Source organism: Centruroides vittatus, unplaced genomic scaffold (genome assembly GCF_030686945.1).
Source record: "Centruroides vittatus isolate TY-2023 unplaced genomic scaffold, ASM3068694v2 contig_364, whole genome shotgun sequence".
NCBI classification, from domain to species: domain Eukaryota; kingdom Metazoa; phylum Arthropoda; class Arachnida; order Scorpiones; family Buthidae; genus Centruroides; species Centruroides vittatus.
Window position 1 is genome coordinate 4653407 of NW_027122188.1, and position 23787 is coordinate 4677193.

Consider the following 23787-nt stretch of genomic DNA (forward strand, 5'->3'; position numbering starts at 1 on the left):
TACAATTGAATTTTAATGATTGCTGTAATTAAAATACCTTTGCCTCTTCACAATATGCTCTCATCATTTTTTCGATCCTGTAAAAACATCAAAGAAGATTGTTTTATTATCACTTCTGTTTTATATGAATTATAAAATGGATTGTTTACCATCATCGTAAAATTACCTATATCGATCACGCAAATAAAACGAGCCATACGTAATTAATCCGCAGGCAAAAATACTTTTCTTCCAATGATTTCTTAACGTTTTCAATATGTTTATTAACTTTGCCATGATAATATAAAAAAACAATTCCAATATTCTACACACCCATTAAAAAAACTTTACACGAAAAGTTTCGAGTTTAACGCAACGAAAATAATAAATTAAACTTTAAAGCTAACGTAACCGACAATATAATGTACATGTTTTACGTTAAAATATACACAAATATTCTTAGTATCTAGACGAAACAAACACTTCCCGACGTAATAGACGTATTCCTGCGAGTCACGTGTATCTCATAAGCTGAAATTGAACGTTTTTGGGTTAGAGAGTGAAGAGAGCTAATTGGTTAATGTAAAACGAACGTCATAAAAACTTTATCCCATGCATGATGCTAAGTATGTAACAGCTGGTTTAAAACTAGCGCTTAGGCTAGTGTTAAAATGTAAAAACATCGAATAATTTCTCCAAAAGATGGCTGGAACGACGTCCATGGATAATGGGACTAAAAGTCCGCTCAAGATCATTGTCAACATATTTATATCATTCATAGGAGCGGGTATATTAGGATTACCTTATGCATTCAAAGAAGTGAGTTAACAATGTGATATTTATTGAAATTTACATATATAATTGGTTTTTTTTGTTTAAATTAATTATTTGTTTATGATTAGAATATATTTAGTATTTATTTTATATAAATGTCTTCATAAATAAAACAATTCTCTAACAGATTGTTAATGAAGTAAATTACTTTCATTGATCTTTATAAAATGACAGCTATTTTTATATAGATCTATATATAATCTGTTGTAAAATACAGCATATTTACACTTCATAAAATATCAAAACAAAAAAAGTATATTGTAAATACATTGTTTAAGTCAAAAGAATGCACTTTAAAAATACAGGTAATGTAGTAAATAGTGCATTGCTATTGACTCATCTCTCTACTTATGTAAGCTTGTATTAAGAACTGTTAATTTCAATGTAATTTTTATTTTTTTCGATAATGAAATTATATTTCTTAAATTATTAATAAGATCCTGTGTTCCTTATTAAAATCTTAAAATAGTCTGTAAAATAATTTGATTTATCCATTTTCATCATATGAAGAGAATATATTAAAAAAGTACTGCTGCCTTGAATTTAAATTTCAGTTTTATTAATATTAAATACCATAAAGAATATTTAATAATAATAAGTAATTTTTACACTTATTGTTTCTGTCCTTAATAAAACTGCTTCTTATCTATGTTCAGTTTTATATTATCAGTTATGAAACTGGGCAGTTCCACTTTGTCTAACCAAAAGTAACTTCTTCCAAGATTTGTTTTATGTACATTTTTTTTTATGCATGTTGCTGAGGATGTAGGATAGGTATGTGTAATTGAAAATGAAGTTTTCTGCTAAACAAAAATAAACACTGCAAAAACCTAATAAACCTGCAAATTTTGTCAAAGTGAAACTAAAAACCTGAAGGTATTTTAACTTAACTTTACAAAAGATTTTATTTGCATTATTATAGTATAAAATTTTCTTTTTAAATACAAAAATAATTATTTATGGTTTATAATCTGTGTAATAATTACATTATTACTTTTAAAAATATTATGAAATATTAAATGAAATAATTCTTATAATATTGTAATATAATAATAAAATGGCAAAATAATTTGTTATAAATTTAGCTGAATTATAGATTCAAAAAAATTTTTGATTTTTTTTCAAAATTTTGAAAATATTAAACTGAAATTGAGGCATTTATAATTATTAAAATGATTAATCATTTTATTTTTTTATAATTGGAACAATTTTTCTTTTGTTGCAATAAAAACTTGTTTCCAGACATTCCAAAATTTTCCTTTTATTAGAAGAAAATTATGGAGTGAATGCAATAATTATTTATTTGCATTTTTGTAGGTCTGTTTAAATTAGAACACAGCTGGAACCTGCACATTGCAATAATCATGAACCAAAAGTTGTAATGTTAATCAAATTTTATTTCGTCTTGTCTGGAGAAACACAAACAATTATACTTCTGAAGTTGTAACTGAAGAAGCTGTTTATATTGGGCAAAAGTACTCTTAAGAAGTATTTTTATTTGTTTTTCTCCAGACTAGAAGAAGAAAAAAATTGTTTAATATTACCACAACTTTTGGCTGGTTCAAAATTATAACAAATTTTTTTATGATCGGAAATTGTTATAATTTAAGAAACAAACTGACTAAAAACAACACAAAACCTTAAAAATCACGTGATAACATTGTTTATATGGATGATAGGATAATTCCTGGCACAATTCTAGGACCGAATGACGTGGTTGGGACTTTAATTAGCTTACCAATTTTCTAAATATTTTAATTTGTGTAACATTAAGCATAATATATAATTGATTATTGGTTGTATGAAAATTGCTGCATTGTAATGTCAGTGCTGTAACTAGTCATTCCTGTGCCCTGTGCAAGAATTTGCACTTAGGACCCTTAATTAATTAGGTTTGGGAAAATAATAAAACAAATACATGCATTTTGGGCCCCCCCTTCCAAGTGGGCCCTGTGTGGGTGTACCCGTTGCACCTGCCTAGTTGTGGCACTGTACGCAGAGAAAAATAATCCACTCAAAATTGATCCTTTCACCACAGAACAGATAACAGCATATTTCAATTCCTGAATAATAAAAATAATAAATATTTTGTCATAATATATTTTTATATTTTATCATAATAATCTTATTTCAAAATATATTTCTTCATATCTAATAAGTTACATTGAAGATTTCAAACATATCACCACAAAAATGTATTTTGTTATTAAATGCAATCTACATATATATATATATATATATAGGCTATATATATAACTGGAATTTTTGTTATTACTGTATATGTACAGTAGTGTAGTGAGGGGGGCAAGGGGGTCTATCATGCCCCGGGTGCAACTTGCAGAGGGGTTTCCGGGGCAGGAAGGTAATAGTAACTATTCATAATATATTATAGATATCTTAAAGTAGGTACTACATTCTATTATTGTTTGTATTATATTCTTATTATGAGTAAATTCTATATATTATATTACTATATGTGTTTCTCGAGGGGGAGGAGTGCCAATAAAGTGTCGTGCCCCAGGCACCAGTTATGTTTGCTACGTCACTGATACAGTATAACAAATTCCAGTTATATTTATAAAAGGCAATAATTATTTAAAGTACTGAATATAAAAAAGTAGTTATTGTCTAATATAGTCTAAGTAGTTATTGTACTAATATAATAGACATATTTGCATCAATCTTACACAGAATAAAACTGATTAATATTTGTGTAATAGGTAGTTTCGGTTGTATATAAAAGTTTTTCTTATTTTTTTCAAAGATTTATAATTTAAATTTTGCTTTCAGGATATCAAATCAAAACTAACATAAAAACTATTAAAGCATTTTTTAAAAATAAAATTTAAAAGAACTTTATATTAAAGTTAAAATATTTTATTATATTAAACATTTTGCAAAAATTCAGTTTTATCTTCAAAATAAATATTACAAGATAATAAGTGATTATTTATTGTGAAATCGTCAATGCTGTGCTGCAATTTTTAATCATATTTTTAATTTATTTAAATTAAAATATATGCTTCACCTCAAATTAATAGTATCTTGCCTCTGTACATCATACTTTCCTTTAACAATAGAGTTGTGCCAATCATCTATTAACTGCTTTCAGGGGAAAACTTTTGAATTGAAATAATGTGACTTCTGGTGCAAACTGGAAGTTCATATATAGTCAGTTGAGGCCTCCTGCCCCTAAGGTTTCCTTCTTTTGTCTTGGATTTCATTTATCTAATTCTGTTCTTGAGATTAACTAAGGAAAGACAGACGGATGGACGACAGTGGGAATTTATAGGTCTACAATTTTTTCAAATTGCAGCCCAAAAATTTCAAAATATAATTAATGCATTTTACATTCATTTGATCTAAGATATTAGTTTCAATATTTAAAATATTGGAACAGAATAATAATAGTCTTTTATTTTTAATGGTTTTCTTATTCTGTTGTTGGGGATGGCAGTTATATACTCTCTGCAACTTTGTTAACAATAATGTAATCAAAAAGATAATTTTTAAAAATGAAACTTAAATAGGTCTTTACTTTTTTTTAGGTACATTTTTTATTAACCATTTTCCCAATATATTTTATTTTTTCTCTTTATTTCCATGAGAGGCAGGTAACAATACTACTCTGTATTTTGAAATATTAGTACTGTATTTGGAAAAAATTAAATATTGTAGAATATTTTGTTCTATAGTAAATAATTTCTCAACACAATATTCGTTAGATTTAAAATATTTTGATACATTTAAGTTTAAATATATTTAAAAATTTTATTTGTTTTATGAAAAGAAGAAACTAGATGTCGTAACATTTTATTTTTCTGAACTTAAAAAAATTTTAACTAAGCAAAATAAATGTTTAAAAAATAACAAGTAAATGAATTACAATGAGTTTATAAAATTACTGTTTCAAGCACTATGTTCAGACTTATCTTCAATATAATATATAGGAACTCTTGGTATTCACAATGGTTAGATTTCTTGGAAATCTTGCAAATACCAAATACAAAGTTCTGTTGGAAAATTGAGTTAGATTTGTGGGGCTCATCATTTTCTCAAAATTTTGCTTGTTATTATATATATTTCTTGAATTATTAATAATATTATCTTTATAATTTTAATTTTAAGCTAATAATGTATTCTCTTACAATAAAATTTCCAACTTATTATTTAATTTTAAACTATATATTATTTTATATCCCGTTTTCTTTTTTGTTTTGTCTGGTTGTTCAAACAATTGTTAGCTGTCAGACAAGATGCCCTTTACACCCTCACCTGAAAGATGTCTGAATGAGACACCAGTATTGTTTGTTATCCAGCAACATTGTAAAGGAATTTTGTCTAGTCTTCCAATTTTAGGGATCTCCTCTTTTAAATGTTTAGCAATACCAATTAAAAATAATTAAGAGAGATAAATCAGAATAAAAAAATTATCAATTAATTGTTATAAATCTTTTAACATTTGAGGGAAAAGAGAAAGGGGATACCTGTCATTTCCCCCTTTTTCAATAGTGTTAGGTGACATGTTACTTTATCTCTCACATGGACACACACAATTCATAATAGACAAGAGAGGAGGAGGACTAAAGAATAACCAATCATACTTATCCTTCATTACCTCAACTTCCTCTGGAATAAAATTATGATTGGTCAGAAAACAGAATAAAACAAACAGAGAGGGAAAAAAAGCAGAAAGTGAGAGAGAAAGACACAGGAGCACAGAGAAAAGAAGAGAGTGAACACAAACTCCAGAAAGAGCATGAACTCTGAGAAAAGAGGGTCAATATGACTGTAGAGAGGCTCACCAGAGGAGAATGTTAAACTGGAGGAAATAGTCAGCAAAAAGAGAAATAAGAAAGGAAAAGGATAAAGTGCAAAAGAAACCAAAAAAGAAGACAGATCTTTGAAGAGAAGACAACTCTTTTCCTGGTATGTTGAGTTGCAAAGTTCAGATACCCCTTGCTAGATATCCCCGTTTTACTAATATAGAAATAGTCTAACTTCTGAGGACAGACTTTGTATTTAATATTAATTTAAAACTTAATTCTAATGTTATGTTTAGTTTTTTTGTAATAAATTTTCCTTTTTATTTCTAAGTTGGTTTAATTGATTTTGCATTCACCCTCCTGACAGGCTCATTCCTGGACCAGAGTGACTCTTACCCTTGCACCTTACATATCTGTCTTCTCTAGAGTCTAAATCAGAGGTGTGTCCAATAATACACATCTGGTGGCAGGATCCTACCTAAAACTTACAGAACTCAATTTTCGACGGCCCCCAAGCCCCCACAAATTGTTGCATGTCAAGCCAATGTGGCTGAGTTGAAGCATATTTGTCTTGGACATATTTATATATTTAATTATACAATATAAAAATGTTAGTCTTACATTTAAGGACAATTCTGGCAAAGTTATAACAGTTTGGGAAAAGAGTTAATGTTGCTTGATTGATATTGTGGTCTTACACCATACCTTTTTTTTTGTGTATTTTATTTGTATATATATATTTCTCATTTCCCTTTATTCCTCTACCCTTTGTTTCCTTGTCCCCCTTCTTCTGGAAACTTCTCTTTGTGGTTGGCGACGAACTGGTTATAAGACAAAAGAAACGGATAGCCTGGAGGGGCTAAAAGGGAGATAGACTGGACACTTTTGGCTGAGACATCAAGCTGTAAGAACGTATTTTTGGTGAGGTCTCCAAATCAATTTTGCACCAACGGGAGAACGAAGGAGGCAGCAAGCTGAACATAGCAAAATCTAGAGAGGAACTCTAGTATTCTAATACAAAAGCCCTTCTGGAAGTTTATCGAAGGAAACACAAAGGAAGGAGAAAATTCGAACTCTACAGTCATCGAATTTTGTATCATCCAAGAAGGCCTGAGTTATAGCCACCACCACGAGTTCGCTAGCTAAGTTTGGGTACCCGTTCTTGTCTGGTTCTATCCTATTATCTACACCTTCTTTTTCCTTCTCTAGTATAAGTAGTTTTAAGTAATTAGTTATAAGTTTCTTTTTTCGCGTTCCTTTTGTGTCGCGTCGTGTATCTCAATTCTTTTGTCGCAAGATTTTAGAATAACGATTCTGCCCAAGTGTCAAAAATTTATGACCTTTGTCCAAGGAGTGTCAGAATACAAACTATAATCCTGTATAAATTAACAAATGTGGGTGGAAAAAAAAATAAAGAAGTTTAATTTTCTCCTATCCCCTTGTCAGACTCTTTTTCCACCACGTGCGTTTTACAACAATACTTTTTTTGTTTTTCAAGGCTTTAGCATACAGGAGTCAGGCTGTTTCTAAAGCTTACTTAAACTTGAGACTGCATTTAGAAATAAGGTTTGATTCTTGCAACTCCTTGCACAAGTTATCAAAGTACTGTATATTTTTGAAAGCTCGGAAGCTATCATTGGCAGCTTCCTGGCATTGACATTTTTTTTTGTTTAACATCTTTCTTTTTGCTATCATGCAAATTTTCTGTAACCATCATTCTGCTTTAACTCTGTTTATTATAAGATCAAACATTTTCAACATCTTTAACAGCAATCATCAAAGATAGTTGAAAATGTTTATTCTTATAATAAATTTGTTCCTTTTAACTGGATTACAAGTAATAGTCTGTGTTTTTATTGTAACCATCATGTCCAGTTATAATGGGTTCTGCAACTGTCTGATATAGTATGTTTTCAGTATCTTCTCTCTGCACATTCTTAAGCCCTTTACTATCTGTTTGCTCTGCCATCTTTTATATATGGGGTTGTTGTTATTGTATGGTAGTATGTAATTATTATATATATGTTGTATTTACATAATTGTGGCATAAGCATTATTGTGTACAATTTGGAAGAAGGCATTGTTGCTGTAATGCAGTGACTTCAGTTTGGTAGTGCAGTTTTTACTGTGTTTATTTCCAATTTTTACAGTTTTTGATATAACTAAGTATGTTTTTTAGAAATACTGTACTGCAATTGAAATATTGTAAAGGCAATTAGCAGGTAAGCAAATGTGCAAATACCACAGTACCAAAGTTACCCATACAGAGAAACAATATTTTCAAGGAGCATAACAAAGTTGATCATTGTCAGTATCTTGTTTTGTTAGGATAATTCAAAGTTTTATTTGTTTTCCTCTAAAGATACGTCTGATTAATAAAATTTTAACCTTAAACTTTGCTCAGTCAATAAAACAAAAAATACAAGTAAATAAAATAAATGTAGTTTTTATTTTATTTGTATTTTTCAGTCAAAGCATTTTTTGATTTCTTAAGTTTTAAAAGCTTTGATCAAAAATGGAGTGTCAGAAATATGTTTCTTTAACTTTATTATTTTTTTTTCTCTAACTTTGGAGAAAATTCTTTTTTTCTTATAATATATTAAACAACATTTTTTTGTTTTCTTCAAATTCATTACTTCAAAATATATTTTTGACAATAAGAATTTTGTAGAACTTTTAAAATCTCAACTTTAGATAAAATTTATTCAAAATCCATATCTTTAAACTGTAATCAATAGTATATTAAATATTTTTAATGAGAAAAAAATTAATGCTAGTTATATAACTTAATGAGTGTTTGTTTAATAATTATCTATTATTACTGAGCAATCAAATTAATTTTATAATTAGCATTTATGTAGCCTTATAATGAATGATGGAAGATTAAAAATGTTTAAAAAAATTAACGTTATGTTATTTCTTCCATATGCTTCTTTTCTAAAATCTTCATTCTAATATAAAGGAAAAAGTATTTTGTAATTTGTCATATTCTGAAGATGACCTAAATTGTTTCAAAATTATTCTGACTTTGAAGAAAATCCAATATTATTTTATGAAACTTAAAATAGAAACAACAATTTTTTTTATCTTTATGATTTTTGATTTGTTTATGATAAGCTTTTATCTTTTTTGAAATGTCGTGTCATAAACATCTTTTAATATTGAAAATAGTCTGATAAATAGATTTATGATTACAATTGGTTAACTTTAAGAACATAATTCTTTCAAAAATCCAAAATTTTATTAAATTAACTACCTTATTTGAGTTTACTGTCTTAATGTTATACAGTATATTATATTTATATATTTATTACTGTTGTTTATAATCTTTTTATTATTAAATATTAAAATAAGATTAGCTTATTTATAATTTTAAACTAATATCTATGTCATGTTGTTGTTATTTATCATGTGGCTTTCAAGTGGTCTGTCACTTGCATTTTTCATATATTTACTGTGGTTTTGAACATTCAGTATTTGGAAAATGTTGTTAAATATTCTTTTTTTTCAATTAAAATCTAAATTTCACTGTCAACTTTCATTAGAAATTTCCATTGATTTTTGTCAAAATTTTCTAATAGAACTTTCAGATCATTTTCAATGGATTTTTGTTTGTTACTACAGTTGGCCCTTGATAGTTCATCTTTTTGTAATCTGATATGCTCAGTAGTCCGATGCACCTCCCGTCATGGTCACCATAGTCCCCGTCCCCATTACGTGTCTGCTTGCACAGAAGCATGTTGCGACATGAATCTCCCCACCCAATTCTTACATGATGACACACATTTCTTGTGTTTTCCAAGAGCAGTTCTGTACGTACTGTATTATTAATGCCTATACATACTGTATGTACATTTATTGGCTTCCATGTTTCTTTTAATAAACATGTTTAGTTAACCGAAATGGGTGTTTTATTTCCATATTAACCTAGGCAGCATTTTACTCATAAAATGTAGGAATATTGTAGGCTACTGCTAGCAAAACAATGCCAAATATGTAATCACTTTTGGTAATCCGGACACTTTTGGTAATCCAACACCCCTTTGGTCCCATACTTGTCAGATTATCAAGGGGACAACTGTGTGGGTGCCGGGAGGCAAACGATGTCTCGTTCCTCCTTTTTTCGGCTAACAAGTCCGTTAGACCTGCCCACATCAAGATGGCGGTTCGGATGAGTTATGCGTTACGCGTTACGCGAGTGGAGGAAGTGGATGGGTTCGACATTAGAGTGGCGAATGATAATATTCGAATAAAGGACATTACAACGGATTAAAACAATAACAAAGATTTATTAAGAATAACATAACTATTACAGAAGAGGCGAGCGACTGTCGCCTGAGTTCGGAGACGCGGAGGGAGGTAATTTTCTTACTTCCCAAATGTTTATCATCAGTGATCAAATTATTTATTTTCTAGAACTGATATAACATTACATATCTCAAATATACTTTAAACAGAGATTAAATATGAGTAAAAATAAACAGTATATTATATTTACTAGAAAGTTGCTTATTCTGCATAATACAATGTCTTTTTAGACAAACCAAAGCCAATGAATGATAAGACCATTATATGAATATTAAAATTTATTTCCGTTTATTAAAATTTAAATTGACACATAAGTTTTGAATAATTTGATATAAAGTAATAGATGCCATGTAATAAGTCTTTTTATGTATTCAGTAATCAAATAATCAGATTTTCATTGTTTGTTTTAAATAAAAAAATAATACAGTACTAGATTATATTCTGGGTTATTCTATGATCTATGTATAGTACATATCAAAAAAAGAAAACTCTGAGAAAATCTAACAGTCATTTTGATTGTTTTTAATATATTGGATCTAAATTAAAATAAGCAGATAATTTTAATGATTAGTCATATGGTTTTGTTTTATTGGTCCAATTTCAATCATTTAAATGTTTGGAAACTGTTATTTAATTATAATCAGTCAAATTATGTTTTGAATCTTTAATTTTAATTCATTCAAACTTGAATTTAGTTTGATTTATTACAATTTTTTAATTGAAAAATTTTTATCCATATTCAAAACAACTGAAATTGGACCAAGAACTTCAAAAATGTCTTCCTCTTAGATAAAGCTATAATGTGTGTTATATTTGGTTTGTTTTGAATTTATCTAAATCAGATAAATTAAATTAAATTTTGAAGACAACGTGAAAAAATTAATCATTATAATTTTTTCTTCTTTCAGAGTGGTTTACTTGAAGGCATATTCATAATGATACTAGTATCAGTTTTCAGGTAAGTTTTTATTTTAAACTTGTTTAGATATGTAATTAATAACCTAGTTTTCTTACTAGTAAAAATCAAAGGTTGCATTACTAGTAAAAAAATCAATCATCATAACATAGCTTACTCCAGACAGTTCAGCATCTGGTACTGCAGATTTGAGTCCCACTCCATGTCGATTCTTTTCTTCCAGAAATTCTAAATTAAAATTAACCAGCAGGAACCTATTGAAATTTATGATTTTATTCAATTAATTAAAATACATTAAATGAAATCATTTAAAATTTGGTGTTGTACACAAAAAACGTCAGTACAGTGAGTGTTTTTCAGGTTAGTCTGTTGATGATTTGCATATCTCTGTTCTCGGGTACCACGAGGCACCTCCCAATAGTCCTCTCTCCTGATTGCTTTTTTTAATTTTGCATACAAGTCCCGGGGTGGCAATTTAGCATTCTTAAGGCCGACCAACTTTGACTGACAGGGCTTCAGATTAATAGTGATTGTAATTGTGGCCCAGACAGTTTTTCAAATTGGACAGTTCTTCAGGGAAAACAATACATTGTTTTTTTCCCTGAAGAAGATCATTGAAAATAATTGAAAACATTAGAATAAAGAACATATACTACATTAAATGGTTTTTGAGTGGGTATTTTGCACAATTTTAAGATACTGAATGAAAGAAAACAAAAAAAGCAGATAAAAGCACTGAATATGGTGGTTGGTTATGGGTTTGTGCATGATCAACAGGTTAGCCATGCAGAGTTTTCATGCAAGATTTTAAAATTAAATTTAAAAAATTCAGTAACTTGTTGCTGGATTTTTTTAAATTTAATTTTGAAAGCTTTTTGCAACCACTCTAAAACTCTGACCTGTGTTGGACATTGCAAGTCATACTTTGGGAAACACTGCAGTAGATTCTTATTAATTCAAATTTTATGATTCAGTATAGAAAAACTGTATAGTTCTATAGTATATAAAACTGTATAGTTCAGATACAGTTTTTATTCATTTTATTTTTTTTGATATATGAAAATAAGTTAAGAGAAGAGAATGAAAATTGTTCATAGGTATGTTATTGCACTCTAAGACAACGCATCTCAAAAAAACTGTTACATGACTCATTTTATATGCTCAATCAGTCATTCATGATAATTCATTACAGTCCTTGTATTTACTTAGCTTTTGTGATATAGTTTTAGGGCATTCTACCTATTACATTAGGAAGAAAGTGTACAAGTGATATTGGCACAAAAATGCAAAAAGTAAAGTGTTTCTCTAGCTTTGAAACTACAAGTATTACATTGATTTGAAGTTGGTGAGCAACAAGTCAATATAAGTGCTTTCAATTTGACAATATTCACAATAAGTGCAATTCTAAAAAAACTCCTGCAACAAGTTGCTTAACTTTCCTGGCAACATTTGGTGGTGCCATCTGTTATGATATTATATTTTTATTTTAAAAACTTTTTATATTTTTAACTATTATAAAATGGCAAAAAGCTTAATTTTGAGAGTAGGAATGGGTTTTATAAAACATTGTAAATGCTAATAATGAGTAAAATTGACATTAAGTCTGACCCTACTAGAGATACACATGATCCCTTTTATCTCCCCATTCCCTTGAGTTTTAATCACCAAAATTTAATAGCATCAATCTCCTAATAAACAATCCTCTTTTAGAAACCTTGAATTTTTTTTGCTTTTCTTGATGTTTAAAGGTCCCCTGAATCCAAAAATATAAAAATCTGAGAGGGTTATTTTTTGACCAATTATCTTCTGTTTTATATAACAGCCAGAAAAGTAATATGGATAAAAGGAAAGTTTCAGCAATTTAGATCTTAAATTTTTTAGTAAACAAAAGTTATGGCCAGTTCTTATCATTTAATTCTCAGTCCATAAATGACATCCACACTGGAAGGCAGGAAGGGGCTTCTTGCTTAGAATTTCATTTTCAGGAATGTGTGCATTTTGAGTGTTAATCAGGATATGAGTGTATTTATAAAATGTCCTTATTTTTCAACAAAAAGTATTTAAAAAAAATGAAAATATTCAATTACTTTCTTCTTAATTATTGTATTATATTAATTAATATTAATTATTATATTTACATTTATTTTTTCATTTGTTAATTCAATTTATATTAATTTTAGCACAAGAGCTATGATGCTTATTATTCAATGCAAGTATAAAATCCTAGGAATAAATATCACAAATGGTTCCTTAAGACATTCTATACCAATGGAAGAAAAATATGATTTAACAAGGATAAAAAAATGGGAAGAAATTAAACAATTACTTTTAACTACAGATGAAGAACAAGATTGCATGCAAATGGTAATTAAATTAATATATTTTGAGTTTGAAAAATTTTATAAAGAATAAAGTAAAGAATATACAAAAATAAAATTTAATTTTAATTAATGTAATAAACAAATTTTTCTATTAATTTATAATTTTCTGAATGAATTTTTATTTATTTTTTTCTTAGAAATTGCATTTGTTTAACTAAAACTTTTTAATAGTTGAAAACTTTGTTTAATCTATTTTATATAATAAACTCATTTATTTTATCATACTTGTCATATATGATTTATTTTGTCCATGTGCTAGTATAAAATCAATGAAAATAACATTTTTTAAAAATTATATATAATTACATATACAGTGAAACTTCAATCGTTCAAGGTTTTACAGTGTATAAAATAGACTCACAAATGATGCCAAACTTAGTGTAGTTTATTCTTATTCTGTCTTTTAGTGTTAAGGTTGTTTACTTGAAAATGTTTAATTACAAGCAAGTATTTTTCACATTTTCAAAATGTCATTGTCAGGCAAATGGAGCATATACAATATTTGAATAACAAATTTTTAAAAAATACATAAACAGATTCCAAACACAAGATCTAAACCTTAGTGTGTAGTTTTTGCAGAAATTCAAACAGACTTGACAAAAATTCTTTAGTTTTAATTCAAGACAAATAGGAAGCATATATTCAATGAATACAAAATAAAGTAAAAAAGAAAATGTAGTTATCCTAAAATGATATAAATATCTAAGTTGTAATGATAATATTTTGCAAAGTGTTGTCCATAGTTCTGGTAGTTCAAGATTCTAAAAAGTTTCTGCAGTCAAAACACTGCTTGAGAAGGGAGGAACTTCAGTCCACAAAAATGTAAAATTATTTTCTAATATATTTTTGGCAAGGTTGGTAGTGATTCTACTATTATTGCTGTTGTCCTGGTGATATGCTAATTTTCTTGTAGTAGTCCCTATGTAAAAGGTTTTTTGATCCTGTTCATGCTTATTGTAATGGGATCATATAGATTCCTGATTTCTCTAAAAAGGCAAGACTGTTCCTATTGTTACATAGTATTCTACGCACAGATAATGATACAGATAATGAGGCTTGATGGAAAGTATAACTTTACATTTCTTGAAAGAATGAACTAAAGATAAAGTAACAGCTCCTAAATATGGAATGGAAGAGAGTGCAAAGATTTTTCTTTTCATCATTGGTGCATAAGGCAATGGATGGGAAGAGAGACCTTGCAGACCATGTTGTTAACATCTAAATTTAGTGTGTGAATAGCCTGAATTGAATACTGCTGCAGTCACCGCACAGAGCTCCTCGTGCACCAAAAATACATTGAGGCTTGATAGAATTATACTTTCCATCAAGCCTCAACTATCTCTGCATAGAATACAATTTAATGGTAGAAATAGTCTTGCCTTTTTAGAGAAATCAGGATTCTATATGATTCCATTACAGCAAGAGTGTATGGGATCAAAAACCTTTTATATAGGGGCTATTACCAGAAAATTAGCAAACCATTTTCAAAAACATAAATATGAAATCAATAGTAGTAAGAATGTATTAGAAAATAATTTGATATGTTTATGGGATGAAGCTTCCCTTCCAAAATGATATTTAGATTACAGAATTATCTTTCTCTGGAAGTCACAATACATAACAATGTTAGAACTCTGTAACAAACCCATTCTTGAACTACCAGAGCTATGGATAATGCTTTGCAAAATGTTAAAATTATAACTTGTAGCCATCCTAAACTAATATGAATATGTTTTATTTTATATTCATTGAATATATGCTTCCTATTTATCTTAAATTAAATCTAAAGAATTTATATCAAATCTGTTTAAATTTCTGCAAAAACTGTGCACTAAGATTTAGACAGTGTACTTGGAATCTGTTAGCATATTTTCAAAAAAAATTGTTATTTGAATATTGTATATGTTCCATTTGCCTGATGGTGACATTTCAAAAATGTCACAAGTATATGCTTGTAATTAAATATTTTAAGTAAATAAAGTTAATCATTCAATCTCTTAACTTATAAATTTATTTTTTGAACTTAATTTCATTAATAGTAACATATTTAAATCAAGAAATCTAATATTTATAATGCCCTTAAAATATTAAAACAAAGTTTTTATTATTATTTTTTTATCATACTATGAATAAGATACTTTTAATTTAATTAATTCATTATCACTACTAGGTGCATATATGGACACTTGGCAATTTTATCATCGACTTTTATTCAGGAATTTCTTATTTGCCGAGACACATTTCAGGCTTTAGCCCTTCTTTGTAGAGTACACACTAGATGTTAGTGTACTCTATGAGACGTTCAACTGAATAAGTAATTGTTATGGAATATATACCAGTGACAATAACCTACAAGATAACTGAAAAAAGAATGGTAGTTTGTGATGGAAAGTATCTTCGAGATGTCTGGCGTATGGATACAATATGGTTTATTTACAAAAACATTTAAATTGAATTAAAAGTATAATGTATTTTCGATTGTCATACTACAAGATATCCCAAGATGTAATGCCAACTGAAGAGGGGCTAAAGCCTGAAACGTGTCTCGGCAAATAAAAAATTCCCAAATAAAAGTTGATGATAAAATTGCCAAGTGTCTGTATCTGCGCCTAGTAGTGATAATGAATTAATCAAAGAAAAGAAGACACAGTTTTGAATTATACAACTTTTAATTTAGTCATATATAAAATTAATCCTTTCAAATAGCTGAAATAAATTAAAAATTTAGGAAGTAACTTGCTTTTTATTTGTCTTACCCTCTTTTTAATACTGTTTAACAATTCTAAACATAATATATAAGTAATAAATCTTTGTCTTGATATTTTTTACATGTTTATAAATACATGTAAACTTAATTTATTATTATTTGAATTATTTTTATACTTCTAAATAAAATATTACAGTTATAGTTATTCAATTTAAATTTGAAAAAACTGAATTATTAAAATTTAAATGTTTTCATAACAATTTATATATAGTTATTTGTAATAAAATAAATCATATTTTTTTTTAAGGTTGAATTTGAAAAACATCAAGTTTCATCATTAAATTATGGTGATATTGGTAAATATTTTTATTTTGTATTTTGTTTTTTAAATTCTAAAATTTTTCAATAAATTTTTTATAATTAGCATTTTGTAGAAATAGATAATAAAAATTTTTTAAAAATCTTTTTACAAAAAATGAAATAGTAAAATATTATTTATCTATTTTCAAAAATTATATAATTTTCAATATTTAAAGTCACCAAAATTTTCAACTTTTAGGGAAATATATTTTCTAATTTTCTTACTGTATATGTTGGCATATAAGGCAACTTTTTAAACATGAAAAAATTTTTGTAAATTTTATAGATTAATTTATATGGTGGGTATAAAATGTGAACATTCCCACAGAATGATAAAAAAGTGGAACAGCTCTTTTAACAATCAGTGTACTACTTACTGTAACTCTAGCAGACCCTACAAATGTGTTTAACTAAAACTTGTATTTGATTAACTTATTTAATATAGCAATGAATACAATAAAAATTTAATATAAATGAATACTATACCATATGTTATTTTCAACAGCTGATGGCCAATCATGCATCTTATGCAAATGGCAGAGGTGTATTATAGTATTCTACTGTTTTATGCTATATATATTAGCACTATATGATTTTATGGTTTATTGTACAGGTTTATTGTTTATTGTAGACTGGCAGGCCAAATGCATCTTGAGCTAAAAGGTTCCTTGTGCATTCCACAAAAAATTATTTCAGAAGTTTAATTCTAAGAAAAAAAAAGACAGTAGTCCTCTGAAGGAAAGCTGAGGAACATGTTCAGACTCAAAAAAGGAGATGGAGAGGAATGTTCTCAATAGCTAATCAAAAGTGTAGCATTTTCAGTTGGCACATATGTTTATAAAAGCAACAAAATCAGTCACAACACTGACTAAAAAGCAAACATGATTTCTTTTGAAAGACAGACCTTTAGTTTGCCCAGAGAGCAGGCTAGACAGAAATGCCTTGCTCTGCATTAAACCAGGAGTTAGGTTTTTTAGTGCTGAGAATAGTTGGAAGTAGTCTATTTTTTGACAGCTCTAAAAAAAGTATTATAGATAATACCAAGAGCTGGTTCAGGCTCTACAAAAGAATATAAAGCTTCCTGCTTAGCCAATAAATTAGCACTTAAATTGTCAGTGATATCCTCATGTTCTGGCACTCACAAAAGAAAGACTATAATGGATAGCCAGCTCACTGAGGCATAAACAAGTGCTCTCAGAAACAATGTAGGCAGTTTTTGCTAACCCATTATTTTCTTTTTACCGACACCTTAGAATTCTAACAATCTAATATGACGTCTTCCGGCCAGCAATTCTTTTCTTTCTCCCAATTTTACTTTACTTTGACACTGGCATTCGTTAACAATAGATTAAAGTTCTCTCTCTCCAGTTTGACACTAATCTATTTCCTAACATGTGTAGGAGTCGCATCCAGGATGCACTTGTTTACCATCACGTCACATTTGTTTTTTGTTTTTATAACAGAACATTTCTCTTATGTAAGTTTCATTTTAGTTTTCCTTTTTGCATTAGAAATTTTAAAATTTTACATGATTAATACAAATTTTGGATTGTGGCTGGAATCTCGCACATATAGGGCATATAAATATGCTTTGAGTTTTGGAAAAGATATGACATTGTACAAACAGTAAAAAATTTGTGATGTGTATGTGGAAGATGCTCTTAAACTTTGAACATATCAGAGATGGCTTAAAACAGTGTTTCCCAACGTGGGGCCCATGCCCCACAGAGGGTCAATTTGATTGTTAAGGGGGCAATTCGAAAATGAACTCATCCAGAGTTTAAGTTAACCATATAGCCGCTGTATGCCATATTTATTGTAAATATTGATTTAAGTTTGTTTTAATTTTATTTGTTCTTTGTTTCCCTTTCCTTCTAGAACTTCCCTTTATAACCCTTTTCCCTTGGGGTGGGATTAACAATAATGGGAACCACTGAGAACAAAGAGATGAACAAGACCCTGAGGCTGGTGAAAGAGGAGAAAGGACATTCTTTGCCCAGACCTTGAGGTGGGCAGACGTGAGTTGTGGTGTTCCAGGTCACGTTTGGCAATGACTGGAAAGTGCAAAAGACTTTGATGAAAGGATTGGGTTTTATCGTGGTTACAATAAAACAGTGTGGCAATTAAGTGCAAGAAAAACTTCAACAAACACGACAACAAGATACCTTTCAAAAGAGTTCAACGTATATGTTGGGGGGCATAAGAATTTTAGAAGGGCTTAGGTGGGGCATAGCACAAAAAAGGTTGGGAAACACTGGTTTAAAAAGTTCTTTTCAGGAAATTTTGAAAGGATATAAAATGTATGGAGCATCCAAAATCTGTTGATAAAGAAAAGTTGCAGGAAGAAATTGTTAAAAGTTGACAAAAAATACACAATATACATAATTAAGCACACCTAAAATAAAGTGAAAAAAAGCACTGAAAACAGTGTAAATTGAGCAAGCAAAAGATGGATTGTGTTTATATTTCAAGTGAATTTTTTCATTGCATGCACAGTTTGAACTTTGAAACATCAGTCAAACTCTAAAGTAAATTATTGTCAAATTTTAGCATTCAAACTCTGAAACATTCAAAGTTTGTCATTGAAAATACCAGGTATAACTGTACTTAAATTCTTTTTTAAAGTGTTTATATTTTCTGCTATCATCACATTATACTTAGAGGTAGTCATATTTAAATAATCATTCTGTTTTAACTACAACGTGCAGTCAAAAAGTTCCAGGACTGGTCCAATGAAAATGTCTGATGTACAGTACATGTTAATTTATTGAGAGTTGTTGCCATCGAAAAAAGCTCCTTCTGTAGCACTCAGTTTTAAAAACATTCCTGGAATTTATTTTTGTGACATTGTTAAGCACTTGCTGTGATTCTGTTTGAATGTCATCAATGTTCTCAAATCATTGTCCTTTTAGCACTTTATTTCAGCTGTGGAAATAAAAAAACTCACATGATGCAAAGTCTGGTGAATAAGGAGGGTGGAGAACCATGCCCATTTTATTTTTGGCAAGAAATTGTTAAATAGAGAGAGCTGTGTGAGTGGAGTTATCATCATGATGCAACAACCAGTTCTGAGCTTTCCAAATATCTGGTCTTTTTCGTCTGACATTTTCACACAGGCACCTCTAAACATCCATATAAAAATTTTGATTTTCAGTTTGACCTTGTGGAACAAATTCTCAAAGAATAATTCCCTCTCTATTGACAAAAGCAATGAGCATGCTTGAGATTGCACCTCACTTGGTGTGTTTTCTTTGGATGAGCTCATTGCATTATCTCCAAATGCTTCTTTACACATTGTGTAGGATTCTGTTGCAGTCTTACCAAGTTTCAAACAATATTTCCACATACACACTGTTTCTTAAAAGAATTCATTTTACAAAGCAATGAAAATTGCAAATTGATGAGAACATGGATATAATCTAAATAGCAAGAAACAACTACATATGATAATGGCACAAAATTTAGTGGAAGCTAAATAATAATGTCTATTATTCATCCTAGTTTGCACAAGTTCAGCAAGTGGCTGATTGTAACACCACATCACCAGTCCCGGAACTTTTTGACTGTAACTTGTATTTCTGATTTTATTGTTATTGCTAAAATCTTAATTTTCAAACATTGTGCATATAATTTAAGTTTATGTAATAATCTGTTTATTAATGCAAAGATTAATTTATATGATTTCTTGTATATGATTGGTAGATTTAGCTAAAAATAAGTAAATGATAGTAAAATTATATTAATTACATTAGTATTGTAATTATTTTTTGAAAATTAAGAAACTTTTATTTATTTATTTTTGTACTTACTGTATTTTTATCATTATGTTTATACTGTATAATGTGTATTTTTGTATTTAACTTTAGGTTATCATGCCATGGGTGGTTTGGGTAGGTGGCTTGTGGATCTAACTCTCTTAATTTCACAACTAGGTTAGTAATGTTGTCATTTTCAAATATTTAATTAATTTTAAAAATTTTTCATTAATTTTTCTATGTAGGCTGTTTTTTTTCCAAGCTCTGATTGTCCATAAAAAAAAGTCAAGTGTAAATAATAAAATGAATTTATTACCAGAAGTTAGGTAAAAACATGGTTACTTTTTGACATAATCACAGTGAAGATTGATGCATTTGTCATATCTGTGAATGAGCTTTTCCATTCATTTGTCACAGAATGTTGTCACCAATGACTTGAGATGGGCCCTAACATTTTGAAAATTGTCATTAGTTTCGAACCTCTGCCCTCCTAGCCAATTTTCCTGTTCAGAAAAGAGGTGGAAGCACCGAGCAACTTCCACCTCTTTTCTTAAATATGCTCTCTTCTTAATAAAGCAAAACTTACTTAATTTTTTAAATAACCAAAAATGAATTCTAAATGTAATAAAATTTTGATATGACATTATAAACAGAATTTGAAAATTAAAATATATTTTTAGTACATTATACTTTCTACAAATACATAGTAAATAGTTTTATTAAAGGGTTATCACACAACTGAAACCATTATTACCTTATTTGCAATCTAAAATGCATTTCAGCTCCTGGTGTTAAATGGCCCTCATCAATTAGTTGATCATATATTATATATAAGACAAAAAATACATTAACAGTGTTACAAGGCTCATACAAACATCCATAAGCTTAACAATATCACTAAAATAATAAAATGATAAAAACCAATACCCTTTTATCAGGGAAAAGTAAAAGTATTTTACCTGGATATTTGGTGATAAAGTACGATTAAGACTAAATATATTATGATTGTTAGGTAAATTAGCTGTTCAATTGCTGTTAAAAGTGATTTATCTAGAAGAAATAATTATGGCGTGTTGATGCATGAGAAGAATATAAGGCCACAAAGATTTATTAAAATATTTGTAAAACAACACATTTTCAATAATTTGTTGTGTTTTATAATATAGTATAATAAAAAGTTTAACCATGTAATTTGTAAAGCTGTTGACAGCTAAGTGTGTGATTTAAGTATTTTATTGGGTATTAATTTTATTATTTTAGTGGTGGTGATAGATTTATGGATGTTTGTATGAGTCTTATAACACAATGTACTTTTTGTCTTATATATAATATATGATTACCTAACTGATGAGGGCCATTTAACACCAGGACCAAAATGCATTTTAGGTTGTAAATAAGACAGTAATGGTGGTATCAGTTGTGTGATAACCCTTTTACTATTTACTATATATTTGTAGAAAGTATAATGTATTAAATATAAAAGGATTAAAGGCTAATTAAATTAAATATATATTTAAAATTTCTACATTAAAATTATTATTTTAAGCATAATAAAATAATGTTTTCTTTTTAATTAGGTTTTTGTTGTGCATATCTAATATTTATTCTGGAAAATGTATCAAGTTATATTTCTTATGTTAACAAGTATGTATATACAGTATAATTAAGTTTATTTTAGTTTTAATTACATTTAAGATTCTTGATTAAATGTTAATAGTAAAGCATCATTATTTAATAATTACATTTGTAAATAGTAGTCTGTTTATATTAGTATAGTACAATCTATTTATTATAATTATTAACATTATTATAATGTTAGAATTAACATATCTCAAAACATCTAAGTTAAAATACACTTACAAAACTTCTCTTTTGGTAATCAGAATTTTGGTTATAGTTGTCATTGCCTTTAAGGAAAAAGGTGGTTTAAAAATATCTTATCATGCTACCAGTTTTAGCCAGTGCTTTGTATGTTCTTTATTTTAATCATTAATTGTTTGCAGTTTAATATATAATATATATATATATATATATACACAGGCATCTCTTGTACAACACTGCACTTCTACAACATGGTTCCACTCTAATATAGTTTGAAAATTGAGAAAATCCCTCATACGGTTTTACTCTAACATGGTTTGAGAATTTGGGAAATTGTCTTTACAAAATTTCACAACTTTTAAGTGCAAACTCCATTATTTGATATTTTTTTATTTGGGTAATCATGTGTTGTCTCAAATTTGCCATCGATTTTAGAATATTGAAATATTTATTTTTTTTTATGCCTTTCATCAGGTTTACTTTAATGAAAACTGATGTGCAATTTTTTTCTTCCTCATCCTAGCTTTCCTGTCAACAAAGTGTTGTTATTGTTACTTTCAGACTTTAGCCTTTAAGATTGTTACTGTATTTTGTTTTTATAGATTAATTTTCATATTTACCTAAAAATGTTTAAATAAATTTTACTAAGTGTTATTAAGCTTTTTTTAACCATAGGTCAGCAATCATTCATACAAATGGACAAAATACAGTGGTATCTCAGTCCTTGAACTATTTCAAACCCAAACAATTCAGTATTCAAACATAAATTCTGGAAAAAATTGCTCAGTACTCAACAAGTGCTACCCACTAGAACAAATTTTTAGTTAATAATACATTTTTATTTTGTCATACATAAAAAATTTTTATGATAAAAATAAAAAAATAATGAAATTGTTGCTGATACTTCTGATCAAGATCAACAAAAATGCTGAGATGATGATGACTACTTTGTAAAAAGAAAACACCCTCTTTAATTAAAATGAATATTAACATGTACTGTACTTCTAATTTTGATTGTTAATTGATTGATTGCTTTAATAAACATATTTCTCTTAGTATAACAAAAAAGAATAGTATAGTTTTATTAACTTTTGGAACCTAACCCTATTTTGTGCTAGTCCTTTGTTTCATATAGCATGGATTCACATAACATGGCACTTTTTTAGAATGTAACTACCATGTTATGTGAGATACCTGTATATAATATATTTTTAAGTTATATCTTTTAATTGCTTTGACATGTACTTTTAATGTCAGAATCAATGAAATCAGAGTTTTAACTAATTGTGTTTTATTTACTTACCCAGTGTAATGTTATCAGTTGGATGATATTATCAGTATGGACAAATTCTAAAAGTGATTTACAATAAGTGGAATCTACTATACTAATAGTATATAATAATAATGAGCAATTATTTATTTTGACATTATCACAATGCCTGGCTCCAATTTTTAATTATATCAAACAAATTAAAAAATTTGTTTAACTTAAAATATATACTTGCCATCTGAAATTATTAGTGGCATGCCCCTGTACATCATACTTTTCCTTTAACAATAGTTGTACTGGGCATCTATCTAACACCTTTCGGGGGAAATTGTTGAATTGAAATAATGACTTTCGGTTTGCATTGGAAGTTCTTATATAGTTAATTGGGGCCTTCTGCCCCTAAGGTTTTCATATTTGGTCTCATCTTTCATCTGTCTAATGCCATCCTCGAGATTAAGGAAAGACAGACAGACAACAGTGAGAATTTATAGGTCTACAAGTTTTTCAAATTGCAGCCCAATAACTCTTGCAGACTAGAATAGTATACCATTAAACCTAAACAACACTGACCTGGAATTAACTTTATAGTATATAGTATACAAGATACACAAAATAACAAGGGAGACAGACACTATCAAACAGTCTGGACTTGGAAGACTCCACACTAAGTACCTTAATTATTTCAACTAG

At 28.4% G+C, this 23787-nt stretch overlaps 2 protein-coding genes across 2 annotated transcripts in view; one reads left to right on the forward strand and one right to left on the reverse strand.

The window, feature by feature from the left end:
- The window catches only part of Mulk (acylglycerol kinase-like protein Mulk), a 30260-nt gene extending 29766 nt beyond the window's left edge, over window positions 1-494 (reverse strand). Inside the window, exons 1-2 of the mRNA XM_067270170.1 lie at window positions 167-494; window positions 38-77 (exon numbers count right to left, since the gene is read on the reverse strand). Of these exons, the coding sequence (XP_067126271.1) occupies window positions 38-77; window positions 167-276 (150 nt within the window). The 5' untranslated portion in view covers window positions 277-494. The remainder of the gene's footprint in view (window positions 1-37; window positions 78-166) is intronic.
- The window catches only part of LOC136975144 (uncharacterized), a 49515-nt gene continuing 26197 nt past the window's right edge, over window positions 470-23787 (forward strand). Inside the window, 6 exon segments of the mRNA XM_067270169.1 lie at window positions 470-798; window positions 10796-10845; window positions 12984-13167; window positions 16199-16247; window positions 20118-20183; window positions 21584-21650. Of these exon segments, the coding sequence (XP_067126270.1) occupies window positions 682-798; window positions 10796-10845; window positions 12984-13167; window positions 16199-16247; window positions 20118-20183; window positions 21584-21650 (533 nt within the window). The 5' untranslated portion in view covers window positions 470-681.